Genomic DNA, 20,883 nt, shown 5'->3' with positions numbered 1-20,883 from the left:
ATCACCAAAGGAAGATGTTAAAATGACATTCCTTTTCTGTTGTTTGTTTACTTTTAATCCATTTGTAAATCATTTGTCACCAGCTGTAAAATAGCTGATAGGCAAGTGTCATATCCATATGCTAAACTTTGTCCTTCAATGTCAGAGACAATAAGGTTTCAGCATTTGTTTGCAATAATCTGATCAATGAGAGAATAGACTGACTTGTAAAACCGGCCATATAAAGCATTGACAATCTGCAGTATATTTAATTGTTTACTAAATTCCACTCTTCCACCATTTAAAGATGGCATTTTGTTGCAAAACATTCCTGTGTTGGATGAAAGGTTTGACAGGATTGTATTACTTCATTGCCTCTTCTGGATGAAGATAGATTAACATCTTTATCTGTCAGTTAGCAAGAAACTGACTTCAAATCAGCTGAAATACACAAGCAAAATGTCAAAATAGATGAATGAAAGATTCAGCAGCTTGGTTTACTCCGACATGATGAAGGTCAAAGATAACACTCAGATGAATGAATACTATGAAGTAAGAGCATGGATACAATTAAATCCGTGTAACTGGGCTTTCAATCTAGAAATAAATTAATCTTTTCAGACTATTTAACACATTGTTAAACAAACTTTGATTTTTATAAATCAATAAGGATTCCTGATTAATAGCCCTTGGGAAACAATTTCCCTGTTGAGAGGAGAATCAAGAAGAGGGGAAACGACCTTCAAATCAGAATAAGATATCTAGAAAGAAGAACTCACCACCCAAATTGTTGCAGAAACCTGGAAGTCTTGCCTCAAAAATAGTCTGTGCAGTTTGTAAGGTAAGAGCTTTCAAGACTGATGTCAATAGGTTTTCCCTGGATAATGATATTAAAAGACATAAAGCTAATTTAGGTAAATAGAGTTGATGAACATGTGAGCCATAATTTATTTAAATGTTGGACTAAGCCTGAAGGGGTGAATGACCTCCTTCAGTTCCTACTTTGGCCAAAATTGAAATCTGGGAAAATATTTCTGAATTGCTCTCTATCCCAGAGACTAATAATTTCCAAAAAATCCAGCCAACTTTTTTTTTGAAATCTCAGCTAAAGGTCCACAAACTATCAGAACAAAAGGAGACCATTCAGCTCAACAGACGTGTTCCATCATTTAACTGGGTGATGTCTGATCTCTAACCTAATTGACTCAATTTAATCCCACATCCCTTACTATTATGAGGAAATATAATTCTATCGATCTTGATCTTAAAACTTTCAATTGTCCCATTTGCTCTTAACAGCCTTTTAGAAATAGAGAGCTCTATATTTCCATTCTTGTTTGTGTGAAGGAGTGGTTTCTGACGTCACTCCTGAATGGCACAATTCTAATTTTGCAATTATGTCATCTCATTCTACTCAACTCCACCAATGACAGTACCTTTTTTCTATCTTCATCCTGTTGCTCTTCTCTAGACCATTTAGTAAATATGTTTTGATCCCAGCTGATAAAGCTACGAGATCCACATCCCAGAATAAAACTTGTCTTGATAGATCATGTGTTTTTTTTCATTTGTTAGTTATTTAATATTGTTTGATATCCTGAAACATGTTTCAAATGGAGTCCAGATTCTCTTCACCAACATAACAGCAATTTATTACCAAAAAATTGTAAAAAATGCAGAAAACAGGTAGAATAATTTTAAAACATGCAGCAAAACAATTTTTAACCTGTTTCCTATAGAGAAAATGTTCCATAGAGACTTGAGTCCATATATCTATATCTCAAGTTTTTAGAGTTCTAATTAACTAACTGAATCCTTTAATGTCAATGTAGGGCATAGAGACAATTCAATGAACCATTTTGAAGACTGCAGACATACTTTTTCCCAAATTTAAAAGCTACATTTTCTTTCTAATAACCTGCAGATTCCTAACCATATTTTCCTGGTTTGGAAGGCTCTTGATTAAACCCCATTGATGAGGCAGCTTCTTCCCCAAACTATCCTGAGCTCCATCTACAAGAGAAACTAACCTTACCTCTGAATTTTACTCTGGTGTCTTTTGAATTTAATTGGAAATGTTGCTCAATTCTAGATTCTTCTGAATTTAAAAACAACTCTCTTGCTGTCAAAGTTTACTCTATCTGTCACAAACTCAACAATATAACCAAGAATGTATACCAGCGTCTGTAGTCAACTTTTCAGGCCCACACTGTATTTAATTAATAGCTTGGTAAGTAATTTCTGTAAGTATTAACAAATACCTTCACAGAAGTAATCAACACTCACCAGCCTCTATTTTGAACTTTTAGTTCCCAAAGTGATATCAAAATAGAAAAATTATAGACCTTTCACAGCAATGCGGAAGAATGACTGGTCTTGCTGATGTTGCTCAGACGACAAGATTTTTAAAAAATCCTTTAATCATTTATAATACTTAGGAGGATGCTGTTCTAGAGTAATATTTCTGTTGCTACATTGGAAGGGCAATTGCCAATGTCCACGTTTGTAAAGTCAGTTCATGAGAAGTAATAAAAGGATTTCATTGTACATATTCAACACAAATTTAAGGCATATCAATTAATTAAACAACAGTAAGTTTAGTATTGGGAATATATCAATGGGAATTACTGGCCAAAAAAACTGAAGCTGCATTAAGTTTACTGTCTAGTTTTCTAGTATTCACCTGATGTAACTTGAAAGAATAACGACAGTACTCAGAGTAAATTGCACGATCGGATATTTACTAAGTCTATCATTGTACTGGAGCAGCAATTGGTGGTAAAAGTTTAGGATGACGATCTCTCAGCTATTTCTCAAACTCATTTACATGCAACTAATGATCTGCCTTTAACAACTCAGATCCCACAGCTGGCAGCTTTTCAGTTTCAGCAGTGCCATTAGTTGCGGTGGTCATTGATGCAGCATTGATTCTGCCCTCAAACCAAAATTATTATGTCTAGAGTTTTTCAGGAACAGTCGAGCAAACCTCAGTGAGGTTGGTGTGGGCTGGGTCTGTGGTTGGTGACAGCAGGGAACCAGTTGCCATACGATCAGCCATTGCTGCTAGGGGCACCCACTGTGGTCACAGTGCCCAATTTCCCAGGCCTCCTCATTAAACCTGTAGGAGACCTGCCAAGGTTTACCAGGGGCTCTCCTCATGTGCCAGATGAATGCCTTCGCCTTTGTAAAATGCCAGCAGCAGCAGGAAGAAACCATTAATTAGTCACTTTATCTCTGGATGTATCACCATTTCCAATATTGGCAAAATGCCTTGGGAAGGCAATGGGTAGTGACCAATCATCTCTTCCCCAGCTTCCCCCCTAATTTATCAGTGTTCTTTGCCCTATCCCTTTTCATTTCTTGTCAGCCCATAAAACCTCATGCTTTGGCTCAAAGTCAGAGATCCATGGGTTCAAGCTCCACTCCAGATATTTGATCACATAATTAGGCCTGACATTCCCAAGGTAGCACTGTTGGGCATGTCATCCTTCAGATAAGACATTACTCAAAGAATTAACCTGCTTTCTCAGACTGATGTGAAAGACCTCATGGCCATTATTTTGAATAAGAGCAGAGGTGTTATCCCTGGTGTCCTCACCCACATTTGCCCTGGGACTGCCATGACTGGAACAGATTACCTGGCCATTATCACACAGCTGGTTAAGGGAGTTTGCTGTGCACAAATTGCCAGTCATATCTCCTGTATGAGGGCAGTGACTAAGCTTCAAAAGTACTTAATTGACTGTGAAATGTGTTAAGACATCCAGAGGTCACAGTCAACATTTTGATTCCCCTTCCTTTTGCTCTTTCATGTTTTTTGCAGTCTTCTGTTCAGCCCTATGTAATATTAATTTGAGCCACTGTAAAATTCGAACACCTCTCAAGGGGTTTTCATTTTAATATTGCATCACAATAAATGATTAATGAAACATGGATTGAAATTAAAGAGTAACTCAACCTAAATGTAGATGAGAAACACAATCCCTTATAATTCTGAAGTGATGTCCTTTAGACGAAATAAAGGCTGTATCTCCCCTTTCAGAATTTGTAAAAAAAAACTGATGTACAGTTCTATTCAGCCAAATTAGTATTAAACATTTTACACACTTAATGTTGTCTTAACATTTAGGATTTTGTCTATTTCATATACTTATACAAGATACATCTATGCATGGTCAGGCTGTGATGTTGAGACTCAGTGTGATAAATTATTTAATTATTAATGGTTAGTTTTAAAATAGAGCTAAAGAATTGGGGTCTTAATGTGGAATACTAATGTCCCTATCTCTGGAGCAGAAAGTCTGGGTTCAAATGTTAATTTTATGTCATAATACATCAACTAAAACTGTCAAAAATGTCTCATATCAGTGCTGCACCTATTTTAACTTGTGAAAATTGGTGTTTTAACTCAAGGTCATAAGATAAATCCTGATAAAGAAAATATTTGACCCATCTTTGTCCAGCCATTTTGCATTTTTTTCTTAAACGATTCCAAGATTTCTCATTCCAGTGCTCTTACTAAAGTAATCAATATTAAAAGGGAATTTTATCAGTCTGAGATTTGACTTTTTCACCGTCACATGTTTCTAATGTGATTTGAAGTAATTGAAGACCTAGCATTTCTATAGCTCAAGTTAGCTCGCATACCTCTCCAGAAACGCTGTTTCAAAGTCTCTTTTCAGTATTGAGAATGAACGCATTTCTTCAGTAGGCCTCACAACTCATCCTTTAATGCTACAAATTAATTCCGTACCATGATCCTGAATGACCATGTGGTGCAATCTTGAGATGGTGCTGCACTATCAAGGTGTCAGTCCTTCAGATTTCAACTTAAGGACTGTTCTGATTGGCTAGCTGGCAGAGATCAGACTGTTCACAGAAAAGGAAATTCTTTGAAGCATCAATTCCCCTCGACTAGCCTGACTAAAGCAAAACTAGTTAGCTGCTGATTCATTTAATCAGTGGGATCTTGCTGAATATAAAATAGCTATTTTGTCATGTACGCAATGACAACTGCACTTTTCAAAAAAATGATTCAATCCTTGCAACTAACATCCTCAAGAAGGTGACAAGACTGTTGAAATGGAAACCTGTCATTCTGTTAAAAGTTGCAAAATTTTGTTAAACAGAATCAACTAGATGCTGATATTCTTTAGAAAAGGGGAATCCATCTCTCTACCATAATTCTAGTCCCAGAGTCTGTGGCTTTGATACATTCTGAAGTGACCCAGCAATGGGTTCAATTTTAAAAATACCCCCATAAGTTCTGGGAGCGTGTGATAATATTACAAAGCAAATTTGAAAGATTTTAAAATGAGACATTTTGAACTACTCGAGCATTATTCGTCCATCCTAATCTCCAATTTACATTTGATTATAAAATCTATAATTTCACAGGGGCCTATTTACTTGGCAATGGAAATGGCAATGGAATTAATAAGGGACAATGCCCCATGCAGGTGTGATGGAATCCTCTTTCTTTGATATTTTCTACTACTTAAATACAACTTCTGGTGTTCAAGGTGCAGAGAGGACCAGATGAATTTGTTTAGACCTGGCTTTGGTAGCTGAATGCTGAACTCTCATAGGAGGATACAGCATTGTTTTGAATACATATTTGCACAGGTTATGAGGAAGAACACTTCCAGTGATGGAATGTATTAAGTACCAAAGCAACAAACAGTTGGCACATCCCACCAGGAGGAATTCTTTAGTCATGAAGTACTGCACATGACAACTTTTTTTTAAAAAAGCAGTTGATGAAAAATACCTAGTTGTTTTAGGAGATCTTGAACTCGTCCATATCTTTTGTTACTTCCAGACTTAGCTATTCCAATGCTCCCTTTGACAACTTTCACTCTCTGCCTTCCAACTTCTGTAAATTTGAGCTCATCCAAAACTTTCTCCCGAGTGTTTTTCTATACGTTATGCGACAAAAATTAAACCATGTAATATTGTGTTCTTCTTGAGACAAATGTCTTGATGCTTATGACCAACACAAACTACATTCACCAATAGGATGCCCAGGTTCAGTGTGGTCTGGGTTCTACTGTTGCTGTTGCATTATATACATACTGACTACACTAAATTCAACTGTAAGGCACCGGACTGCTTAACTGATTGCTACTGCTCAACTAACAAAGTAAGACACTATGTACACTAGTATACACTATATACTATATACACTATACGGTATACACTATACACAGTAAACACTAGTGCATCACATGTCATGATTTCATCTAGCTGCCATAAAGGGGTTGTCTTTTTGAGGTGTGCAATAATACAAGGAGCTGTGCCTTAAAAGACACAACTTGAAAATTTTTGCCGTTGTTTTCAAACCGTCCATGATCTAGACCCTAAATAAAAACCAAAAGAACTGCAGATGCTGTAAATCAGGAACAAAAACAAAGTTGCTGGAAAAGCTCAGCAGGTCTGTCAGCATCTGTGGAGGAGAAAACACAGTTAACGTTTCGGGTCCGGTGACCCTCCTTCAGTTCTGAAGAAGGGTCACCAGACCCAAAATATTAACTCTGTTTTCTCCTGCAAAGATGCTGCTGGACCTGCTGAGCCTTTCAGGCAACTTGTTTTTGTTCATGCTTAGACCCTTCCTCTCTCAATGATTTCCTCCAGCTTTATAATCATCTGCGATATCTGAGCTCCTGAAATTCTGGTCTCTTGAGCATCCTTGACCCAATGTTCTATCATTGGAAACCTTGCCTTTAGTTTCCTGGGCTCTATGTTCTAACATTCTCTCCATAAACCTTTCCAGCTCTCTACCTTGCTTCTCCTTTAAGATGTTCCTAACCTCCTGATCATACACCCTAGTGTCTCTTTATGTATTTCCAGTGTCAATTTTTTTTAGTCAGAGAATGGGGACATTGCTGGCTTAGCCAGCATTTATTGTCCCTTCCTAGGTTGTCCGATAACACTCCTGTGAGTATTTTAGTATTTAGTATTTTCATACCCTTAAAGATGCTATATTAATGCACTTTGATGTTAATGAAGAGGTTCTGAACTTGGTTATGCACCAGCACCGCTTTTTGTTTAACTAGGAGGATCATTGACGAGAAGCATACATCCAAAAAGCAACATTAGGAGGTGACAAGGAGCAAATGCTGCAAAGTACACTGTAGCAGTGATGAGCTGAATTGACTGTATTTTTGTATATACTAAACAAAAATTAGTGTTAGTTGTCCAAAGGCAAAGAAAAAAATGCAAGATGCAACAAATATTTACAGAAAGCGACCAGCAGGTCGATGATTGACAAAATGTCTTAAAGTGAAAATGAAGACTTCTGTCAGATTCTGGAGTGTTCCTTGTCTTTACAAGCACTTTTAAGGAAATCATCAGCAATTCCTCGCACCAACCTTAATGCTTGGACTAGGGTGCCTTGCTCAATAGTCAATAATAATGTTGACTGGGCAATAAATCATGCATATGTTTCCTGTCGATAGTGGTTGAATTTATTCTCCTTCGTTCTCTACATAAAGAACTTTTAACTTCATCTTAAAGCAGTAATGTGAAGACAAATGATTGAATGTTGATGTCCATTACATGTAGAATGGCTAGTTGCTACCAAATTGCAGCTGGTGGTTAATAATTGCAGAGTGATAACCATCATTCTTCTTCAGTCTCCTCGGCAATGTGTCTGAAGAGCTGATTGTATCACAGTAGGCCAATTATTTTTCTGGCAATGTTTGTTGTAATTGAGAAGCTTTGTCACTGCATTGCCCCTATCATTCTGTACTTGCAATAAATTCAATAATGCCAGCTTTATTTTAGTCTTTTGTGGGATATGAGCCTTGTTGTCAAGTCCAACATGTGTTGCCCATTCTTAACAGCCCGTAAAAAAAAATTTAAACCAAACCAGTGTTGATGAGAGTCTGCTCATTCAAATTTCTTTCCCCATATCCTAGCTCTAGCTACAAGAATATCTTGCTTGTCCACTGTGCGTTTACTTTAGTCAAATGTCCCAAAACACTTGATAAAGTGTAACTCATCTTACATTATTGTTGATCTGTGTTGATTCCTGATCCATCAAATTTATAGTTGTCATCATTGAGCTAGTTTTTTTTTGTAACTTCATTCTCCCTGTTGATTCATTCTTCTTTAGAACAACAGCCTTCTTTTCCCAATCTTCCCTACCCAATCATTACAGCATTGTTGCTTCTGGGTGATCACTATGTTAGAAATTGCTCTTGCGTTACAACAGTGCCTACATTTTAAAAATACTTCAGTGGCTGTAAAGTGTCTTGAGAGATATGAACATGCAAACAAACAAATTAGGAACAGGAGTATGTCACTCAACCCCTCAAGGCTACTTTGCCCATCATTATGCTCATGGCTGATCTGATCATTTCACAATTCTGCCAATAACTTTTCACCCCCTTGCTTATCAAGACTCTATCAGCCTCTGTCTTAAAGAATTTTGCTTCCAGCACCTTTTTGAAGAAGAAAGTTCCAAAGATTTATTACTCTGTGGCAGGATTTGTGGGGTTGCAGAGAAATAATCCTTACCTCTCTCATAAACGTGTGACTCATTCAGTGAGATCCTGATGTGGCAAAAGGCACTGTTTGGACAACAGTAACATCACACATGTACATATATTTACATAAATAAAATGTCCCAAGGACACTCATGCAACATACAAGTTGAAACCCTGTATTGTCCATGTGCAACAATGTGCATTCTAAATGAAGACGATGGGAAAATAAAGTACATCACTGAATACAAAAGACATACAATTCACAATATTTTAAAAATACAACTGATAATCCTATGAATGTGAATATTTTTAAATGGAGATTTATCATTACAGATCAATCCACATACTCTCCTATTTGGTGTAAAGATAACAATCTCTCTCTCAAAGTCAGCAAAACTAAAGAGCTGAGCATCAACTTCAGGAAGCAAGGAGGAGGCACTCCCCTGTCTACATCAATGGTGCTGAGGTGGAGATGGTGAAAACATCAAGTTCCTAGCAGTGATGATCGCCAACGATCTGTCATGGACCAGCCATGTTGATGTGCAAGTCAAGAAAGCACAACAATGCCTCTTCCTCCTCAGGAGGCTAAGTAAATTTGGCTTGTCCATAAGGGCTCTCACCAACTTTTACAGATGCACCATAGAAAGCATTCTATCTGGGTGCATCATAGCTTGGTATGGCAACTGCTCTGCCCCGGACCATAAGAAACTACAGAGAGTTGTGAACACAGCCTAGTCCATCACGCAAGCCAATCTTCCATCCATTGACTCCATCTACACTTCATGCTGCCTTGGAAAGGCAGCCAACATCATCAATGGCCTCTCCCACCCCGGTTATAACATCTTCCAACCTCTTCCATTAGTCAGATTCAAGAACAGTTTCAAATCAAATCAAATCGAACCAAATCAAATAATTTTGAAAAAATGCAAAGTTATTCATGCATGAGTGTTCTTCAGTGATGGGAAAAAGTGTCAGGATTAAAAATACTGATGAGCATTGGGGAAACAAGGCGAATAGAAAGCCCCGAGGGGTTTTGCAGGAGAGTTATCAAAAAAAATGTGATCATGGGCTACATCAGTGTACAATAGGACAAGTGAACAAACATTTGGTCAAGGAGGCAATTTCAAGCATCTTTTTAAATGATGTTAAAGAGGTAGAAGTGTAAAGAGGTTTAAGGCAGGAATTCCAAAGCTTTAGGACATAACACATGCAGGAACCAAAGGTGATGTGATTTAAATTTAACACTTGGCAGCCAGAATTGGATAAACACATAGGCCTGGAAGGATTGCAGTGTTGAAAAAACTTAAGAGCTGTGGGAATGGAGGGATTTGAAAGCAAGGATGAAGATTTTTAAATCAAGATGTTGCTCACCCAGAAGCTGATATAAGTCAGTGAGCATCGGTGAGAAAGATAAATGGGACATAGTACAGTTAGGCACAGACAGCAGAATTTGGTGAGATCAACTTTATGGGTAAAAGGCCAACCAGAAGATATCAGAATAGTCACACTTACACATAACAAATTCAATCTAAACTCTTTAAATTTCTGTTAAAAACGTTGTTTCATTCTGTCTACCTTCAAGCAGATCCAAATGCTTTATTAGTAAAATTCCGTTGGTGTGGCTCTGTAACTGCGAAATGTAACACTCCAGCTCACTCATGAATTGTAACATGCCTTAATGCATTCTATTGACCTTGTTTCCCAACTGATCAAGGGTACTTTTAATCCTGACACTTTTCCCATCAGTATATCATTAGCTTTACATTTTTTCAATAGAGTATGTGAATTTATCTGTAATGACACAATCTCCATTTAAACATATTCACTTTCATAAGGATGATCAAAGTTAAATTGTGTGCACGATTGTAATTTTAGAAGTATTATATACCGTATGTATTTTCTGTTTAATGATATACTTTATTTTCCCTTTATCTTCATTTAGAATGGACATTGTTGCACAAGTACAGAGTTTCAACTTCTTTATTGACTTTTTTTCTGAAAAAAAGAAGTGTCTGAAACCTAATTCCAACTTTAACATTGATTAATAGGGAAATCTATGATTCACTCAAAATTGTTTCTTTTAAAGTTGCAATTTTGAGGAACACAACCATCACTTTAAGTGAAGACTTATTGTATTATAAATGCTGAAACAAATCATTTCCCTTTTTGAAAACTCATTCAACATCAATATTTAAACACAGGCCATTGTAATATGCATCATGTAAAGCAATCCAATAAAATTCTAATTATAATACTATCAAGGCACACATAATTTATCAGACAACAACTGTGGCATGTGAACTTGTATTCACTGGAATATTTATCTCAAAATGTCACCACAACACTACAATGTCTGTGCTTCCAGACTGACCCTCAGTGATCACTGTGCTCATGACTGAGGACAAAACACATAGTTGTACTATTTGCTTTGAACTGTTGTCGTGTGATTTGAGCTTAGTTGTGTTTGATAGCTCAGATTTTAGGCTTACCAGTGGAGGTACGGCCTTTCAGTCTGCTTTCAGTAACCCGTAGGCATTGTTATGGACCCTTGACTGGCAGTAGTATCTGGGAGTATTTCAGGAGACACAGCAAAAATTCATCTCTAGGAAAAAGAAGCATGGTATAGGAAGGATGAAGCAACCATGACTGACGAAGGAAGTCAGGGATAACATGAAAGCAAAAGAGAAAGCTATAATGTGGCAAAGGGCAGTGGGAAACCAGAGGACTGGGAATCTTACAAAGATCAATAGAGGGCAACAAAGAAAGAAATAAAGAGGAAGAAGATTAAATATGAGGGTAAGCTAGACAGTAATATAAATGAAGAATGTAAGAGTTTCTTTAAATGTATAAAGGACAAAGAGAGGCAAAAGTGGACTTTGGACCACAGGAAAATGACGGTAGAGAGATAGAAGTGGGGAACAAGGAAATGGCTGAGGAAATGAATAATTACTTCGTGTCAGTTTTCTCAGTGGAAGACACGAGTAATCTCCCAAAAATTCAAGAGAGTCGGGGACAGAGGAGAGTATGGTGGCCATCACCAAGGAAAAGGTGCTAGTGGAACTGATTGAGCTGAAGGTGGATAAACAACCTGGACCAGATGGATTACACTCCAGAGTTCTAAAGGAGATAGCTGAAGAGATAGTGGAAGCATAGAACTCTTTGTGAAAGTAACGAGCAGGGTAGACCAAAGAGAGACCCAATGGAAGTCATCTACCTAGACTTCAAGAAGGTCTTTGACAAGGCACTGCACAGGACGCTGCTGGGTTAGATAAGGGCCCATAGTGTTAGAGGTAAGGTGCCAGCATGGACAGAAGATTGGCTGTCTGGCAGAAAGCAGAAAGTGGGGATAAAGGAGTCTTTCTCAGGATGGCAGCTGGTGACAAATGGTGTTCCGCAAGGGTCAGTGTTGGGACCACAAATTTTCACTTTGTACATTAATGATCTAGATGAAGAAACTGAGAGCATTCTGGCTAAGTTTGTAGATGGCACAAAGATAAGTAAAGGGACAGGTAGTATTGAGGATGCGGGTAGGCTGTGAAAGGATTTGGACAGGTTAGAAGAGTTGGCAAAGAAGTGGTAGGTCAAGTATGACATGGGAAAGTGTGAGGTTATGCACTTTGGTAAGAAGAATAGAAGTAAGGACTATTTTCTAAATGGGGAGAAAATTCAAGTCTGAAGTGCAAAGAGACTTGGTAGTTCAAGTCCAGGATTCTCTCAAGGTAAACTTGAAGGTTGAGTCCATAGTCAGGAAGGCAAATGCAATGCTGGCATTTATTTTGAGAGAACTGGAATATAAAAGCAGGGACATACTCCCGAGGTTTTATATGGCTCTGGTCAGGCCATGTTTGGAGTATTGTGTGCAGTTTTGGGCTCCATATATCAGGAGGGATGTATTGGCCCTGGAGCGGGTTCAGAGGAGGTTTACGAGAATGGTCCCAGGAATGGAAAGCTTAACATATGAAGAATGTTTGAGGACTCTGGGACTATACTCGTTGGAGTTTAGAAGGATGAGGGGGGAATCTAATTGAAACTTACAGAACACTGAATGGTCTGGACAGAGTGGATGTTGGGAAGATGTTTCCTTTGGCAGGAGAAACTCGGACCCAAGGGCACAAACTTAGAGTAAAGGGAAGACCTTTCAGAACAGAGATAAGGAGAAACTTCTTCAGCCAGAGAGTGGTGAATCTATGGAATTCGCTGCCATAGACGGCTGTGGAGGCCAGGTCATTTAAGACTGAGAAAGATAGGTTCTTGATTATCAAGGGGATCAAGGGTTATGGGGAGAAAGCAGGAGAATGGGGTTGAGGAACTTATCAGCCATAATTGAATGGCAGAGCTGATTCGATGGGCTGAATGGCCTAATTTCTGCTCCTAAGTCTTGTGGTCTTATGGTCTTAACTTGTCATCACTGGGATAATGAGATAGCATTACAAAATTTACAGGATATCTGAGAAACAATTTACCTCTTTAACTAATCAGTGTTTAAACCCATTATTACATAATACAATTCAAGATTCTGTAGAGAAAACAAAAACAGGATTATGTGAAATGAGATTAAGATAAAATAGATGTAAAATCATAGTTTTAAAGCATTTTAATATTTTATAATACTCCAACACTTATAAAATTGAAGTAACATGGTTGAAAGATTATTTAGCAATAATTTAGATTTAGCTCATCATTTTAAAAATCACATAGGCTTGAATGTCTCAGCTCATCCTTTTCTAGCATGTTTAGTTTGCAAGAGCCCCAGACTATGCCATTTTATTAAATACTGTCTCTATTAGTGAGGTACCAATGTATGAAGGAACAATGGCAAATGCAACAGTAGTTTCTGGAATGTGATAATGGGAACTGCAGATGCTGGAGAATCCAAGATAACAAAGTGCGAAGCTGGATGAACACAGCAGACCAAGCAGCATCTCAGGAGCACAAAAGCTGACGTTTCGGGCCTAGACCCTTCATCAGAGAGGGGGATGGGGAGAGGGAACTGGAATAAATAGGGAGAGAGGGGAAGGCGGACCGAAGATGGAGAGAAAATTGTACAAAAAAAAGTCAGAGACTGAGAATTTTGTGTTGTGTAACTCATTTCTCAACTCCACAAAATATATTGGCACTGCTGTCTAACAGCACTAGGGACCAAGGCTCAACTCCAGCCGTGGGCGACTGTGTGGAGTTTGTACAATCTCCCATGTCCCACATGGGTTTCTCCTGGGTGCCCCAGTTTCCTCACACACTCCAAAGATATCCAGATTAGGTGAATTGGCCATGGTAAATTAGCCCCGAATGCACAGGTTAAGTGGATTGGATGAGCCATGGGAAACACAGGGTTCTGTGGTTAGGTTAAGGGAGTGTCTCTGCCTGCAAATTCAATTGGCCAAATGGCATCTTTCTGTACTAGGATGGATTCTGTGATTCTATAATCTACAAGCCACAAGTCAGACACGTAGTGGAACATGCTCCACTTGCCTGCACCAACAGCACTGAAGGCTTTATACCAACTAGTATTTTACACAAATCTGGCATTCTTAAGCTTGTTCGCTTCTCCGCTGTGGACAATGACAGCTGTGCGTGCCATTTACAAGATGCACTGCAGCAATTCACCGAAGCTCCTTGCAAATCTGTAAGTACCACCGCCTAGAAGAACAAAGACAGCAGATACGTGGAAAGTTCACAACCTCCAAGTTCCCCTCCGAGTCACACAGCATCCGGACTTTGGACCATATCGCTGATTCAAGAAAAATGCAGGAACAATAGCCCGGATCTTCCCTCCTAACAGATTTGTAGATACCTACGCAACATGGGGACTGCAATAGTTCCAGAAAGTGGTTCGACTATCACCTACTCAAGGGGAAAGCTTGTGTCTCAGGAACGAATAAAAGCATGATTCTGATGAAGGGAATATTCTAACTGTAACACAGTGGGAAGCTGGAGGAACACAGCAGGCCAGGCAGCACCACAGGAGCAGTAAGGCCAATGTTTTCGGTCGGGACCCTTCTTCAGAAAAGAACCCGTGTTTGTTTGAAGAAGGGTCCCGACCCGAAACATCAGCTTTGCTGCTCCTGTGATGCTGCGCGATCTGCTGCATCCCTCCAGCTCCATGCTGCGTTATCTCAGACTCCAGAATCGGCAGTTCTTATTACCGCAAAGTTCCACTTATGACCTGTTTCTTGTTTTCTCAGATATTTCCATCAGTCTGTTGTCACTGGTAGTCACTGCCTGCGGCCTGGCCCTTTTTGGAGTCTCGCTGTTCGTTTCCTGGAAATTGTGCTGGATCCCGTGGCGAGAACGCAGTGAGTCGTCCAACCACAAGGACAGTCAACAGGATCAGCAGCATTACACAGACAACGAGACAGATGGGCATGAATACAGCGAGGACTTTATGACTGAACCTGCCTCCTACCCAGAGTCAGCGATGAAGATCAGTCACACGTCCCCAGATATTCCCGTGGACGTCCAGTCCAAGAATAAGGAGAACTGTACTCATAATACGCGGATGCATCGGCAAGTAACAGAACCTACATCATCCTCCAGGTCAGTGGTTCTTGAGGTGGGAGAGAGACATGTGCATAATAGTGACACTTACTCTTGTTTGGACTCGATATGGAAGCGAGTGATTTGTCAAAAGTTCCAATAATCCGTAATTCAGAAACCATCGGTTCTGAGGAAGGGTCATCGGACCTGAAACGTTAACTCTGGTCTTTTCCCCCACAGATGCTGCCAGCCCTGCTGAGCTTTTCCAGCAACTTCTGTTTTTGTTTTAATTCAGAAGTCATTGTTGTCATCTGCTCAGGTAACCTTTGAATTCTCCTAGAATTAATTAATCTCTAGAACACTCATGCAAGTTACATTCAAGCAGTAAGATTATAGCGGGCTATCAACAAAAGGTTTTTACATAGTTGCTTTGAAGATTTATTTTGAAGAGATATGGGTGAATAAGGGGTTCAGTGGGGAGGGGGAAAAAAAGGACTACCTGCTGTTTTGTGCAGATGAGTCCTGAAATATGGACTGGGGGGCAGAGCCCACATCTGCCCACCCACCCTGTTTTCATCCCCATAAATAAAAATTCAGTGGTAATTTACCTTGTTCAAAAACCCAATTAACCCCATCATTGCACTTCCCAGATAATAAAATAGTTGGCATGGTATTAGGCATGAATGAAGCTTGCAATTTTGTTTCAAAATGCAGAAAATGGCAGGAGGAGAGGGGTGTGTTATCACTTGAGAGTGTCTCCTGACTGTTATGGAGAGCATCCTGGGAGGATAATACCCCATCTTCCTTCCCACTTGCATATTCTTTGAGATGCAGCCCCTTCAGGAATTAACGATAAACCCCAGATAAATTCCACTAGACTTTAGTTTCATGGAACTAGGATCCATGGACCCTTCCTTTATTGGCCTACCTTCAGATTCATCAGCATCCCCTTTTGGATCTCTGGTGCTGCAGGCACTGTTGGGATAGTTGGAAACACAAGTTGCCTGGCAGCTCCAGAAAGTGGCATTTCCTCCCACCGAGGGTCAGAAATCCTATTAATGCCTTATTTAGCCTGCCCTCGGTGCTTTTGAATGTCTAGCTGGCAGGCCACCAACTTTTCTTGTAGGAATTGAGACATCCACACTATGACTCCCTCCTCCCCCACACTGTGCCCGTAATTTTTTCACCATTTGATTCTGTCTAGAAACATTGATTGGATCAAGAAAGAATTTGTTCACATTTTTCTTCATTGACTGAGGATGGACATTGGCTTATCCAAGGCAATAATGTTGAGGCAGGACAGTTCGAAGCAGAAAGTTCGAAGCAATAAAGCCTTCATTGAATATGTCCAATCAAATTTGGTAACACTGGTTCCACTGTGAAGGTAAATGGAAATGGTTTAAAGGACTACTAGAAGAATATTTCCTTTTCGAGCCTTAAGTTTAAATTTTAACATATATAAGTATGTAAAACCAAATCTAACAGTTGTAAGTTCAGACAAAGCAAAACCCAATCATCAAAATTTTCATTGACTGAATTTAAATAAATCTCCAGTGAAAGATTGGACATTTTATGTCCCATTTGTAGACAGAGGACGAAAAACAGTTGTGCTGGTACTGGCTACACACTATAAACTTGAGGTCATCACAAATTCTACCTGTGTCCTACTTCGCATCACGTCCTATTTACACACCCCACCTGTATTCACTGATGCATAGTGTCTCCCTGTAAAGCAGTGCTTTAATTTTAAGTTCTTATTGTTTTAAAACAGCTCATTGTCCTTTCTCCTCCCTGCCTTCCTCTGTATTCCCTAACCAGTCCCACAGACATCTGAGATAGCTACACTTCTCTCATTCTGGTCTCTTGTGTGTTGTCAATTTCTTATTCACTGCACTTGACCTCTCTCCTCTCATTTGAAATCCTCCTTAAGCTCAACATCTCATCTTTGCTAACATCTTGTTCTATCACTTGGGATCAAAATTTGTTTGATGATCCTGTGAAGCACTTTGGAATGTTTTACAGCATTATGGGTATTGCATAAATGTGAGTTATTGGATTCAATGCCATTTATGTTGCAGATTCTTCTCAAGGGTAATTAGGAATGGATAATAAATACAGGACATTTGCCAGCAAAGATCACGTTCTACAAATGAATAGGGGAAATAAAATGGTAGTGACCTGGACATATGGTGGTTGGCAAATTCATATAAAAGCAATCAAGGAACACTAATTGAATGATGGAAGTTACATCTATAATGATCAGAGACCTCTGCTGTCCTGACGTAGACTTAACATAGAACATAGAACATTACAGCACAGTACAGGCCCTTCGGCCCTCGAAGTTGTGTCGACTTGTCATACCGATCTCAAGCCCATCTAACCTATTCTATTCCATGTACGTCCATATGCTTGTCCAATGACAACTTAAATGTACCTAAAGTTGGCGAATCTACTACTGTTGCAGGCAAAGCGTTCCATTCCCTTACTACTCTCTGAGTAAAGAAACTACCTCTGACATCTGTCCTATATCTTTCACCCCTCAATTTAAAGCTATGCCCCCTCGTGCTTGCTGTCACCATCCTAGGAAAAAGGCTCTCCCTATCCACCCTATCTAAGCCTCTGATTATTTTATATGTTTCAATTAAGTCACCTGTCAACCTTCTTCTCACTAATGAAAACAGCCTCAAGTCCCTCAGCCTTTCCTCATAAGACCTTCCCTCCACACCAGGCAACATCCTAGTAAATGTCCTCTGCACCCTTTCCAAAGCTTCCACATCCTTCTTATAATGCGGTGACCAGAACTGTACACAATACTCCAAGTGCGGCCGCACCAGAGTTTTGTACAGCTTCACCATAACCTCTTGGTTCCGGAACTCGATCCCTCTATTAATAAAAGCGAAAACACTGTACACCTTCTTAACAGCCCTGTCAATCTGGGTGGCAACTTTCAAGGATCTGTGTACATGGACACCGAGATCTCTCTGCTCATCTACACTGCTAAGAATCTTACCATTAGACTGTAGTTCTCTAAGAGACAATTTTTCTGCTTTGGAGAGCTTTAAAGATCATAAGACACCCTTTGAATAAAAACAGGGAGTCCTCTGATGACAGTCTATTTCCAAATCAATGTGTTTGATCTTTGATTAAACCTCCGGAATGGCAAAGCAAGCCACTGGTTATATCAAAATCCCTCGGCCTCTTAAAAGGAAGGCACACCACCACTTTTCAGGGCAATGAGGCATGTTTGATACATACTGTCCTTGCAAGCAATGCCCATATCCGCTCCAACCCCAACCTCACCATCAAACCCGCAGACAAGGGTGGCGCAGTGGTAGTATGGTGCACTGACCTTTACATCGCTGAGGCCAAACGCTAACTCTCCGACACCACCTCCTACCGCCCACTCGATCATGACCCCACCCCCAAGCACCAAACCATCATCTCCAACACCATTCATGACCTCATCACCTCAGGGGACCTCCCACCCACAGCCTCCAACCTTATTATTCCTCAACCCTGCACGGCCCGTTTCTATCACCTTCCCAAAATCCACAAACCTGCCTGCCCTGGTCAACGCATTGTCGCAGCCTGTTCCTGCTCCACCGAACTCATCTCCACCTATCTGGACACCATTTTCTCCCCTTTGGTCCAGGAACTCCCTACCTACGTCCGTGACACCACCCACGCCCTCCACCTCCTCCAGAACTTCCAATTCCCTGGCCCCCAACACCTCATTTTCACCGTGGACGTCCAGTCCCTATTCAGCTGTATTCCACATGCAGATGGCCTCAAGGCCCTCCGCTTCTTCCTGTCCCGCAGGCCCGAACAGTCGCCCTCCACCGACACCCACATCCGCCTAGCCGAACTCGTCCTCATCCTCAACAACTTCTCTTTCGATTCCTCCCACTTCCTACAGACAAAGGGGGTGGCCATGGGCCCCACATGGGCCCCAATATGTCTGCCTCTTTGTAGGTTACATGGAACAGTCCCTCTTCCGCACCTACACAGGCCCCAAACCCCACCTCTTCCTCCGTTACATTGATGACTGTATCGGCGCCGCCTCTTGCTCCCCAGAGGAGCTCGAAGAGTTCATCCACTTCACCAACACCTTCCACCCCAGCTTCAAGTTCACCTGGGCCATCTCCAACACATCCCTCACCTTCCTGGACCTCTTAGTCTCCATCTCAGGCAACCAGATTGTAACTGGTGTCCATTTCAAGCCCACCGACTCCCACAGCTACCTACAATACACCTCCTCCCACCCACCCTCCTGCAAAAATTCCATCCCCTATTCCCAATTCCTCCGGCTCTGTCGCATCTGCTCCCATAATGAGGCATTCCACTCCCGCACATCCCAGATGTCCAAGTTATTCAAGGACCGCAACCTTCCCCCCACAGTGGTCGAGAATGCCCTTGACCGCGTCTCCCGCATTTCCTGCAACACATCCCTCACATCCCGCCCCCGCCACAACCGCCCAAAGAGGTCCCCCTAGTTCTCACACACCACCCCACCAACCTCCGGATACAATGCATCATCCTCCGACACTTCCGCAATCTACAATTCGACCCCACCACCCAAGACATTTTTCCATCCCCACCCTTGTCTGCTTTCCGGAGAGACCACTCTCTCCGTGACTCTCTTGTTTGCTCCACACTGCCCTCCAACCCCACCACACCCGGCACCTTCCCCTGCAGCCGCAGGAAGTGCTACACTTGCCCCCACACCTCCTCCCTCACCCCCATCCCAGGCCCCAAGATGACTTTCCATATTAAGCAGAGGTTCACCTGCACATCTGCCAATGTGGTATACTGTATCCATTGTACCCGGTGTGGCTTCCTCTACATTGGGGAAACCAAGCGGAGGCTTGGGGATCGCTTTGCAGAACACCTCCGCTCGGTTCGCAATAAACAACTGCACCTCCCAGTCACGAATCATTTCAACTCCCCCTCCCATTCTTTAGATGACATGTCCATCATGGGCCTCCTGAAGTGCCACAATGATGCCACCCGAAAGTTGCAGGAACAGCAACTCATATTCCGCTTGGGAACCCTGCAGCCCATTGGTATCAATGTGGACTTCACCAGCTTCAAAATCTCCCCTTCCCCCACTGCATCCCAAAACCAGTCCAGTTCATCCCCTCCCCCCACTGCATCACACAACCAGCCCAGCTCCTCCCCTCCCCCGGCTGTATCCCAAAACCAGTCCAACCTGTCTCTGCCTCCCTAACCGGTTCTTCCTCTCCCCCATCCCTTCCTCCCACCTCAAGCCGCACCACCATTTCCTAACTACTAACCTCATCCCACCTCCTTGACCTGTCCATCTTCCCTGGACTGACCTATCCCCTCCCTACCTCCCCACCTATACTCTCCTCTCCACCTATCTTCTTTTCTCTCCATCTTCTGTCCGCCTCCCCCCTCTCCCTATTTATTCCAGAACTCTCTCCCCATCCCCCTCTCTGATGAAGGGTCTCGGCCCGAAACGTCAGCTTTTGTGCTCCTGAGATGCTGCTTGGCCTGCTGTGTTCATCCAGCTTCACACTTTATTATCTTGGATTCTCCAGCATCTGCAGTTCCCATTATCTCTCCCATATCCCCAAAGTTATTTTCTTTAAAAGATGATAAAACCATCTCTCCCATATCCCCAAAGTTATTTTCTTTAAAAGATGATAAAACCACTTCAATTAGCAGAGCATGATTCTTTCCTCTGTTGCAGCTGATAAAATCAGTGTTTCAGATTTTGACTTTGTACTAAAAAGGATAAATTCCTGAAAAGTACACATTGGCAGGGCTATGAAGCAAGCCTCTTTTGTACCTACACTGGCCCTAAACCCCACCTCTTCTTCCGTTACATTGATGACTGTATCGGCGCTGTCTCATGCTCCCAAGAAGAGCTCAAACAGTTCATCCACTTCACCAACTCCTTCCACCCCAACCTTAAGTT

At 41.1% G+C, this 20,883-nt stretch overlaps 1 protein-coding gene across 3 annotated transcripts in view; it reads left to right on the top strand.

The window, feature by feature from the left end:
• The window catches only part of syt9b (synaptotagmin IXb), a 98,268-nt gene that overhangs the window by 19,617 nt on the left and 57,768 nt on the right, over positions 1 to 20,883 (top strand). For 2 of the 3 annotated variants that reach the window (XR_007248972.2, XM_048545115.2), the window contains exon 2: positions 14,651 to 15,002. Coding sequence is in view for 2 of the 3 variants with exons in the window: in XM_048545115.2 (XP_048401072.1) it covers positions 14,651 to 15,002 (352 nt within the window). In the remaining variant the exon portion in view is untranslated. Of the gene's footprint in view, positions 1 to 14,192; positions 14,297 to 14,650; positions 15,003 to 20,883 lie in introns of those variants that run through there. The other variant, XM_048545116.1, reaches the window with a different exon arrangement.

This window comes from Stegostoma tigrinum, chromosome 17, assembly GCF_030684315.1.
Source record: "Stegostoma tigrinum isolate sSteTig4 chromosome 17, sSteTig4.hap1, whole genome shotgun sequence".
Classification (NCBI taxonomy): Eukaryota; Metazoa; Chordata; class Chondrichthyes; order Orectolobiformes; family Stegostomatidae; genus Stegostoma; species Stegostoma tigrinum.
This window is presented reverse-complemented; position numbering and strand designations above follow the sequence as displayed.